This window comes from Myiozetetes cayanensis, unplaced genomic scaffold, assembly GCF_022539395.1.
Source record: "Myiozetetes cayanensis isolate MyiCay16 unplaced genomic scaffold, myiCay2020 scf1042, whole genome shotgun sequence".
In the NCBI taxonomy this organism is placed as follows: domain Eukaryota; kingdom Metazoa; phylum Chordata; class Aves; order Passeriformes; family Tyrannidae; genus Myiozetetes; species Myiozetetes cayanensis.
In genome coordinates this window covers 1-10,890 of record NW_026086653.1, presented here as the reverse complement: position 1 = coordinate 10,890, position 10,890 = coordinate 1, and the positions used below count along the sequence as shown (strand labels likewise).

The 10,890-nt window shown below is 45.0% G+C and overlaps 1 protein-coding gene across 1 annotated transcript; it reads right to left on the bottom strand.

Moving 5' to 3' along the window:
• Positions 1–4,407: 4,407 nt before the first annotated feature.
• On the bottom strand, positions 4,408–9,028 carry LOC126635032 (LIM homeobox transcription factor 1-beta-like; the record flags this gene model as incomplete). Its single annotated transcript, XM_050305954.1, has 4 exons — positions 4,408–4,541; positions 6,186–6,341; positions 8,665–8,815; positions 8,951–9,028. Coding segments are annotated over 4 exons (519 nt in total), but the record flags the coding sequence as incomplete, so codon positions are not given.
• Between the last annotated feature and the right edge of the window lie 1,862 nt (positions 9,029–10,890).

Genomic DNA, 10,890 nt, shown 5'->3' with positions numbered 1-10,890 from the left:
TTCCCTCAGGAATTGTGGATTGGGAAGGATATTTGGGATAAAACCTCTCCAAAATCCTCCCAAATCCATGAAATCCCCCAAAAATCCCCCTTTTCCCTCAGGAATTGTGGATTGGGAAGGATATTTGAGCTAAAATTTGGGATCAGAACATCCCAAAATCCTCCCAGATCCATGAAATCCCACAAAAATCCCCCCTTTTCCCTCAGGAATTGTGGATTGGGAAGGATATTTGGGATAAAAGTGGGATAAAACCCCTCCAAAATCCTCTCAAATCCAGGAAATCCCACAAAAAAGCCATTTTGTCCCTCAGGAATTGTGGATTGGGAAGGATATTTGGGATAAAACCTCTCCAAAATCCTCCCAGATCCACGAAATCCCCCAAAAATCCCCCCTTTTCCCTCAGGAATTGTGGATTGGGAAGGATATTTGGGATAAAATTGGGATCAGAACATCCCCAAATCCTCCCAGATCCACGAAATCCCCCAAAAATCCCCCCTTTTCCCTCAGGAATTGTGGATTGGGAAGGATATTTGGGCTAAAATTTGGGATCAGAACATCCCCAAATCCTCCCAGATCCAGGAAATCCCACAAAAATCTCCCTTTTCCCTCAGGAATTGTGGATTGGGAAGGATATTTGGGATAAAACCTCTCCAAAATCCTCTCAAATCCATAAAATCCATCCCCAAATCCACTTTGTCCCTCAGGAATTGTGGATTGGGAAGGATATTTGGGATAAAACCCCTCCAAAATCCTCCCAAATCCAGGAAATCCCCCAAAATTCCCTTTTTCCCTCAGGAATTGGGAAGGATATTTGGGGTTAAAAATCCAGGAATTGTTATCCCATTTTTCCACCGCGACCCTCAGGAAAAGTGGGGGGAGAATCCAACAACAAATCCCTCCAAATCCCGGAATTCCTGAGCTTGGAAAACCCCCTGAAGATTCCCAAAATCCCTTCCTCATTCCCAAGAGCCTCAATCTTACAGAATTCCTGGAATTTTTTAGTGGGGGGTTGGGAATTAATCACCCTAATCCCGTTTTTTCCCTGCTCTCGTTTTTCCTTAGGAAATCCTTCGGAATTCCGGGAAGGGCCAGAAAAACCTCTGGAATTTTCCCAATCCCGGATTTTTTTCCTCTCTCTCTCTTTCTGGAAAAGGAAAATGAGGATTCCTTGGATTTGCTTCCCCCCTTGGGGATGAAACAATTCCCGATTTTTCCCGGGAATTTCAGGTTTTATCCCTAAAAAAACACAACAACACTTGGATAAATAAATAAAGAAATAAATTAATTCATTAATTAATTAATTCCAACTTCCTTTGGAACCTCGGGATGGGCTGGAATGGGATCCTTAAAAAATAATCTGCTTTTTCCCTGTTTTTTTTAATAATTCCCACCTGAATCCTTCCCAAAATTCCTTTGGGAATCAGACAGGGTTCGGTTTTTTTATTCCCCAAAAAAATCCTGGAAAAAAATTAAATGTATTTAGCCCTAAAAATTAAGTGTATTTGTCCCTAAAATCTGAATTGTTTAGCCCTAAAATTGTGAATTATTTAGCCCTAAAATCTGAATAAATTTATCCCTAAAGTGTGAATTATTTAGCCCTAAAAATTGAAATTATTTATCCCTGAAATTCGAATTATTTATCCCTAAAATCTAAATTATTTCTTCCTAAAATCTAAATCTATTTTTCCATTAAAATTATATATATTTATCCCTAAAATCCACATTTTTTATCCCTAAAATCTAAATTATTTATCCCTAAAACCTGAATAAATTTATCCCTAAAAATTAAATATATTTCTCCCTAAAATCCACATTTTTTCTCCCTAAAATCTGAATTATTTATCCCTAAAATTCAACATATTAATCCCTAAAAATGAAATATATTTCTCCCTAAAATCTAAATTATTTCTCCCTAAAATCTGAATTATTTACCCCTAAAAATTAAATATATTTCTCCCTAAAATCTAAATTATTTATCCCTAAAATCTAAATTATTTCTCCCTAAAATCTAAATTATTTACCCCTAAAAATTAAATATATTTATCCCTAAAATCCACATTTTTTATCCCTAAAATCTGAATAAATTTACCCCTAAAAATTAAATTTATTTATCCCTAAAATCTCCATTTTTCTCCCTAAAATCCAAATTATTTCTCCCTTCCCTCCCTCTTTTCCCTTCACCTCCCGGGCCCCAAAATCCACTTTTTTTGTTGTTTTTTTCCCTCTTTTATTTTTTTTTTTCTTTTCCATCCAACTGGAATTTTTCCAGGCCTTTCATCCGTAAATGCCTCGTTCCAAGGGCAGCTCCCACATTCCAAGCTTTTTGTTTTCCTTGGATTCCGGCCAGGGATTGGTTTGGTTTGGAGTTTATTTTTAATTTTTAAGGTGGTTTTTTTTCTCCTTCTCCTTGAAAATCTTTTACCCCCTGAAAGGGAAATTTTTTCTGCCCAAAATTCAAATTATTTGTCCCTAAAATTAAAATTATTTGTCCCTGAAATTGAAATTATTTATCCCCAAAATCCAAATTATTTATCCCTGAAATTGAATTTATTTCTCCCCAAAATCTAAAATTATTTCTCCCCAAAATTAAAATTATTTATCCCCAAAATCCAAATTATTTATCCCTAAAAATCCAAATTATTTATCCCTCAAATCTCAAATTATTTATTCCTAAAATTAAAATTATATCTCCCCAAAATTAAAATTATTTATCCCTAAAATCCAAATTATTTCTTCCCAAAAATCTAAATTATTTCTCCCTAAAATTAAAATTATTTCTCCCTGAAATTGAAATTATTTATCCCTAAAATCCAAATTATTTGTCCCTAAAATCCAAATTATTTCTCCCCAAATCCACACAAATCCCAACTTGCCAATTCCCCAATTCCCACCTTTTTAATCCCAGAATTCCCAACCCCATCCCAACAAATCCCAACCTGGGAAAACAAAAAAAAAACCACAAAAATTCCCAAGAAATTCCAATTTTATTTATTTATTTATTTTTGGGAAAGGGAATTTCTTTTCCAACCCACACCAAGAATTCCCAAAAAAATTCCCAAAAAAACCCCGGGAATGAGCCAGGAAAAATTCCAGGAATGGGATTTAAGGAGGGAAAAAAAAAATCCATCAAATTCCCAGGAAATCTCCCAAAATTCCAGAAAATGCTGGAAAATCCCAAATATTGACGGAAAATGTTGGAAAATCCCAAATATTGAGGGAAAATGATGGAAAATCCCAGATTTTGGCTGGAAATTCCTGATTCCAATGGAAAATTCCCTCAGGATTCCAGCCTGGAATTCCCAGTCCTGATGGGAAATGATGGAAAATTCCAGAAAATGCTGGAAAATCCCAAATATTGGTGGATCCTGACCTGGAAATTCCCAGTTCTGGTGGAAAATGATGGGAATTTTGGCTGGAAATTCCTGATTCCAATGGAAAATTCCCTCAGAATTCCAGCCTGGAATTCCCAGTCCTGATGGGAAATGATGGAAAATTCCAGAAGATGCTGGAAAATGCTGGAAAATCCCAAATATTGATGGAAAATGATGGGAAATCCCAGATTTTGGCTGGAAATTCCTGATTCCAATGGAAAATTCCCTCTGGATTCCAGCCTGGAATTCCCAGTCCTGATGGGAAATGATGGAAAATTCCAGAAAATGCTGGAAAATCCCAAATATTGGTGGATTTTGGGCCAGAAATTCCAGGTCCTGATGGAAAATGATGGGAATTTTGGCTGGAAATTCCTGATCCCAATGGAAAATTCCCTCAGGATTCCAACCTGGAATTCCCAATCCTGATGGAAAATGCTGGAAAATTCCAGAAGATGCTGGAAAATCCCAAATATTGGTGGAAAATGCTGGAAAATCCCAAATATTGAGGGAAAATCCCAGATTTTGGCTGGAAATTCCTGATCCCAATGGAAAATTCCCTCAGGATTCCAGCCTGGAATTCCCAGTCTTGATGGAAAATGATGGAAAATTCTGGAAAATGCTGGAAAATCCCAAATATTGACGGAAAATGCTGGAAAATCCCAAATATTGGTGGATCCTGGCCTGGGAAATTCCCAATCCTGGTGGAAAATGATGGAAAATCCCAGATTTTGGCTGGAAATTCCTGATCCCAATGGAAAATTCCCTCAGGATTCCAACCTGGAATTCCCAGTCCTGATGGAAAATGATGGAAAATTCCAGAAGATGCTGGAAAATCTCAAATATTGGTGGAAAATGATGGGAATTTTGGGATCCATCCTCTCCAGGACAACAATCCCAAGGGTTTGGGGGGGGAGGGGGAGGGGGTTTCTCAATCCTGCTCTTCCCAGGCTGGGAATTCTGGGAATGCTGGGAATTCTGGGAGTTCTGGGAATGCCGGGAATGCCGGGAATTTCCAGGAATTGTGGGAATTGTGGGGTCAGGAGGTGAAGTAGGAGCTGTGCATGGAATAGAGGCGGTCGATGGGATTGTTCCCAAGGGCGGGATCGGCTCCAGATCCCAGGAATTCCGCCAGGCCGGAGCCCTCCAGATCCTGGAAAATTCCTGCCGGGGCTGGGAAAAACGGGAATGGGGAAAAGGAGGGAAGGGGAGGTCGGGTGGAGGCTCTGGAATATTCCCAGGGGATGGGGAATTCCCAAACCTTCCCTTCCCTTCCCTTCCCTTCCCTTCCCTTCCCTTCCCTTCCCTTCCCTTCCCAAACCTTCCCTTCCCTTCCTTCCTTCCCAAACCTTCCCTTCCCTTCCTTCCTTCCTTCCTTCCCTTCCCTTCCTTCCCTTCCCTTCCCTTCCCTTCCCTTCCCTTCCCTTCCTTCCTTCCTTCCCAAACTTTCCTTCCCAAACCTTCCCTTCCCAAACCTTCCCTTCCTTCCTTCCCTTCCCTTCCCTTCCTTCCTTCCCTTCCCTTCCCTTCCTTCCTTCCTTCCCTTCCCAAACCTTCCCAAACCTTCCTCCCCTCCCCTCCTCCATCCCCAACCTTCCCAAACCTTCCCTTCCTTCCCTTCCCTTCCCTTCCTTCCTTCCTTCCCAAACCTTCCTTCCCAAACCTTCCCTTCCCTTCCCAAACCTTCCCTTCCCTTCCCTTCCCTTCCCTTCCCAAACCTTCCCTTCCCAAACCTTCCCTTCCCTTCCCTTCCCAAACCTTCCCTTCCCAAACCTTCCCAAACCTTCCCAAACCTTCCCAAACCTTCCCAAACCTTCCCAAACCTTCCCTTCCCAAATCTTCCCTTCCCTTCCCTTCCCTTCCCAAACCTTCCCTTCCCAAACCTTCCCTTCCCTTCCCTTCCCTTCCCTTCCCTTCCCTTCCCTTCCCAAACCTTCCCAAACCTTCCCAAACCTTCCCTTCCCTTCCCAAACCTTCCCTTCCCTTCCCAAACCTTCCCTTCCCTTCCCAAACCTTCCCTTCCCAAACCTTCCCTTCCCTTCCCATATCCCATTAGATCCTGTATCCCAGTGTATCCCAGTGTATCCCAGTTTATCCCAGTGTATCCCAGTGTATCCATATCCCAGTTTATCCCAGTGTATCCCAGTATATCCCAGTACATCCCAGTATATCCCAATGTATCCCAGTGTATCCCACTATATCCCATATCCCAGTATATCCCAGTGTATCCCAGCATATCCCAGCGTATCCCAGTGTATCCCAGTGTATCCCAGTCTATCCCAGTTTATCCCAGTCTATCCCAGTCTATCCCAGTTTATCCCAGTGTATCCCAGTGCATCCCATATCCCAGTATATCCCAGTTTATCCCAGTGTATCCCAGTATATCCCATATCCCAGTGTATCCCATATCCCCATGCATCCCAGTTTATCCCAGTGTATCCCAATGTATCCCAGTCTATCCCAGCATATCCCAGTTTATCCCAATGTATCCCAGTCTATCCCAGTGTATCCCAGTGTATCCCAGTGTATCCCAATGTATCCCAGTGCATCCCAGTATATCCCAATGTATCCCATATCCCAGTGTATCCCAGTATATCCCAGTGTATCCCCGTGTATCCCAGTTTATCCTAGTTTATCCCAGTGTATCCCAGTGTATCCCAGTTTATCCCAGTGTATCCCAGTTCATCCCAGCATATCCCAGTCTATCCCAGTTTATCCCAATGTATCCCAGTCTATCCCAATGTATCCCAGTTTATCCCAGTGTATCCCAGTCTATCCCAGTGTCTCCCAGTTTCCCGCAGTGTGTCCGGGCGTTACCGTAGTGGTTGTGCTGCTGGGTGGTTCCCATTCCCATCATTCCCATCGTTCCCATCATTCCCATCGTTCCCATTCCGGGTGGGAATTGCTGCTCCAGGGCCGGGCAGGGCGGAAACGGCGCCAGGAGCCCCTCCAGGCCCCCCACGCTCGGCGCCTCTGCCGGCAGTGACGTCACCGTCGGTATGTCGCGATAGTGATGTCGCGATAGTGATGTCACGATAGTGATGTCACCATAGTGATGTCACCATGGTGATGTCGCGATGGTGATGTCACAATAGCGATGTCATGATAGTGATGTCACAATGATGATGTCGCGATAGTGATGTCACCATAGCGGTGTCACCATGGTTATGTCACAATAGTGATGTCACGATAGCGGTGTCACCACGGTTATGTCACCATAGTGATGTCACGATAGCGGTGTCACCACGGTTATGTCACGATAGTGATGTCACAATAGTGATGTTGTGATAGTGACGTCACAATAGCGGTGTCACCACGGTTATGTCACGATAGTGATGTCACCATAGCGGTGTCACCATGATTACGTCACAGTAGTGATGTCACGATAGCGGTGTCACCACGGTTATGTCACAATAGTGATGTCACAATAGTGATGTCGTGATAGTGATGTCACGATAGCGGTGTCACCATGGTTATGTCACGATAGTGATGTCACAATAGTGATGTCACCATAGCAGTGTCACCACGGTTATGTCATGATAGTGATGTCACAATTGTGATGTCGCGATAGTGAGGTCATGATAGCGGTGTCACCATGGTTATGTCACAATAGTGATGTCGCGATAGTGATGTCACCATAGCGGTGTCACCATGATTATGTCACGATGGTGATGTCACGATAGTGATGTCACCATAGCGGTGTCACCATGATTACGTCACAATAGTGATGTCACGATAGTGGTGTCGCGATAGTGAGGTCACCATAGTGGTGTCATAATGGTTACGTCACAACTGTGATGTCACGATGGTGACGTCACCATAGCGGTGTCACAATGGTTATGTCACGACAGTGATGTCACAACAGGGGTGTCACGACAGTGATGTCACAATAGTGATGTTGTGATAGTGACGTCACAATAGCGGTGTCACCATGGTTACGTCACAATAGTGATGTCACGATAGCGGTGTCACCATGATTACGTCACGATAGTGATGTCACAATAGCGGTGTCACCACGGTTATGTCACGATAGTGATGTCACGATAGTGATGTCACGATAGTGATGTCACCATAGCGGTGTCACCACGGTTATGTCATGATAGTGATGTCACGATGGTGACATCCCGATAGTGGTGTCACCATGGTTATGTCACAATAGTGGGGTGACAATGGTGATGTCACGATAGTGAAGTCATGATAGCAGTGTCACCATGGTTACGTCACGACAGTGATGTCACAATAGTGATGTCACCATAGCGGTGTCACCACGGTTATGTCACAATAGTGATGTCACAATAGTGATGTCGTGATAGTGATGTCACGATAGCATGGTTACGTCACAATAGTGATGTCACAACAGGGGTGTCGTGATAGTGATGTCACAATGGTGATGTCACGATAGTGGGGTGACAATGGTGATGTCACGATAGTGACATCACCATAGTGGTGTGACAATGGTGACATCACAATAGTGAAGTCACGATAGCGGTGTCACCATGGTTACGTCACGACAGTGATGTCACAATAGTGATGTCACAATAGTGAAGTCACGATAGCGGTGTCACCATGGTTACGTCACAATAGTGATGTCAAGATGGTGACGTCACGATAGTGATGTCACCATAGCGGTGTCACCATGGTTATGTCACGATAGTGATGTCACAATAGCGATGTCATGATAGCAGTGTCACCACGGTTATGTCACGATAGTGATGTCACAATAGTGATGTCGCGATAGTGATGTCACAACAGGGGTGTCACAATAGTGATGTCACAACAGGGGTGTCGTGATAGTGATGTCACAATGGTGATGTCACAATAATGATGTCACAATAGTGGTGTGACAATGGTGATGTCACAATAGTGATGTCACAATAGGGGTGTTGTGACAGTGACGTCACAATGGTGATGTCACGATAGTGACGTCACAATGGTGATGTCACAGTGGTGATGTCACGATAGTGGTGTGACAATGGTGATGTCACGATAGAGATGTCGATGGATCCCCCCAATCCATGGAATGTGTCCCTGCCCTTGGAATGTGGGAAGGAATCCTTGGCTGGGAAGGGATTTGGGCTGGAATTCCCAGAGAAAACCATGGAATTCCCACCCCTGGAAGCACCCAAGACCGAGTTGGATCCCCCCCAATCCATGGAATGTCTCCCTACCCTTGGAATGTTGTGGGACACCAGAATTCCCAACCTTTCCCCTCCCCCCCCCCATTCCCTGAATCTCTCCCAAACCCCATCCCGGGATTTTCCACCCCAAATTCCCGGTTTTTTTTCCCCCCTCTCACCTTCATTGTCGTCATCACCGCTCCGGCCGCTCCCTCTCCCGCTTCCCAGCCCGGAATTCCCACCCTGCTCCCGCTTTTCCTGCTCTTCCTGCTGCTGTTGTTGTTGTTGTTGCTGTTGTTGCTGTTGTTGCCTCCGGGCGATTTTCTTCATCTACAGGGGGAAAAAAAACCCCAAAACACCGGGAATTTGGAACCCCTTTTTTGGGGGTGAAATCCCGGGAATTTTGGGGGGAAATTGGGAATTTTGGGGGGAAATAATTGGGAATTTTGGGAAGGGGGGCCTCACCTTGGCCCGCTGGTTCTGGAACCAAACCTGCACCACCCGCACCGTCAGCCCCGTCTCGGCCGCCAGCGACTCCCGAACCTGATCCCGGGGGAAAAGGAGGGGAAAATGGGAGAGGTTGGGATCGAATCCCAACGGGAAGGAGACCAGAGGGGGGTTGGGATCCTAAAAGAGCTCGGTTGGGATTGAATCCCACCGGGAATGAGCCCTGAGGGGGGTTGGGCTCCTAAAAAAGAGCTGAGTTGGGATTGAATCCCACCAGGAATGATCCTATTTGGGATCAAATTTGGGATCAAATCCCGCTGGGAATGATCCCAAATGGGGGTTGGGCTCCTAAAAGAGCTGAGTTGGGATCAAATCCCGCTGGGAATGATCCCAAATGGGGGTTGGGCTCCCAAAAAAGAGCTGAGTTGGGATTGAATCCCACCAGGAATGATCCTATTTGGGATCAAATTTGGGATCAAATCCCACTGGGAATGAGCCCAAAGGGGGGTTGGGTTCCCAAAAAAACTCAGTTTGGGATCAAATCCCTCTGGGAATGAGTCCAAAGGGGGGTTGGGCTCCTAAAAGAGCTCAATTTGGGATTGAATCCCACCGGGAATGATCCCAAATGGGGGTTGGGCTCCAAAAAGAGCTCGGTTGGGATTGAATCCCATCAGGAATGAGCCCTGATGGGGTTTGGGCTCCTAAAAGAGCTCAGTTGGGATTGAATCCCATCAGGAATGATCCCAAATGGGGGTTGGGCTCCTAAAAGAGCTCAGTTTGGGATCAAATCCCATCAGGAATGAGCCCTGATGGGGTTTGGGCTCCTAAAAGAGCTCAGTTGGGATTGAATCCCACCAGGAATGATCCCATTGAGCTCCTAAAAGAGCTGAGTTTGGGATCAAATCCCACCAGGAATGAGTCCAAAGGGGGGTTGGGCTCCCAAAAAAGAGCTGAGTTGGGATTGAATCCCACCAGGAATGATCCCATTTGGGATCAAATTTGGGATCAAATCCCGCTGGGAATGATCCCAAATGGGGGTTGGGCTCCCAAAAGAGCTCAGTTTGGGATCAAATCCCACCAGGAATGATCCCAAAGGGGGGTTGGGCTCCTAAAAGAGTTCAGTTGGGATTGAATCCCACCAGGAATGATCCCATTTGGGATCAAATTTGGGATCAAATCCCACTGGGAATGATCCCAAAGGGGGGTTGGGCTCCTAAAAGAGCTCGGTTGGGATTGAATCCCATCAGGAATGATCCCATTGAGCTCCTAAAAGAGCTCGATTTGGGATCAAATCCCACTGGGAATGATCCCAAATGGGGGTTGGGCTCTCAAAAAGAGCTGAGTTGGGATTGAATCCCATCAGGAATGATCCCATTTGGGATCAAATTTGGGATCAAATCCCACTGGGAATGATCCCAAATGGGGGTTGGGCTCCCAAAACGAGCTCGGTTGGGATTGAATCCCATCAGGAATGATCCCATTTGGGATCAAATTTGGGATCAAATCCCGCTGGGAATGATCCCAAATGGGGGTTGGGCTCCCAAAAAAGAGCTGAGTTGGGATTGAATCCCACCAGGAATGATCCCAAAAGGGGTTGGGCTCCTAAAAGAGCTGAGTTGGGATTGAATCCCATCAGGAATGATCCCAAATGGGGGTTGGACTCCCAAAAAAGAGCTCGGTTGGGATTGAATCCCACCAGGAATGATCCTATTTGGGATCAAATTTGGGATCAAATCCCGCTGGGAATGATCCCAAATGGGGGTTGGGCTCCCAAAAGAGCTCAGTTTGGGATCAAATCCCATCAGGAATGATCCCAAATGGGAGTTGGGCTCCTAAAAGAGCTGAGTTGGGATTGAATCCCATCAGGAATGATCCCATTGAACTCCTAAAAGAGCTCAGTTTGGGATTGAATCCCACCGGGAATGAGCCCAAAGAGGGGTTGGGCTTCAAAAGAGTTC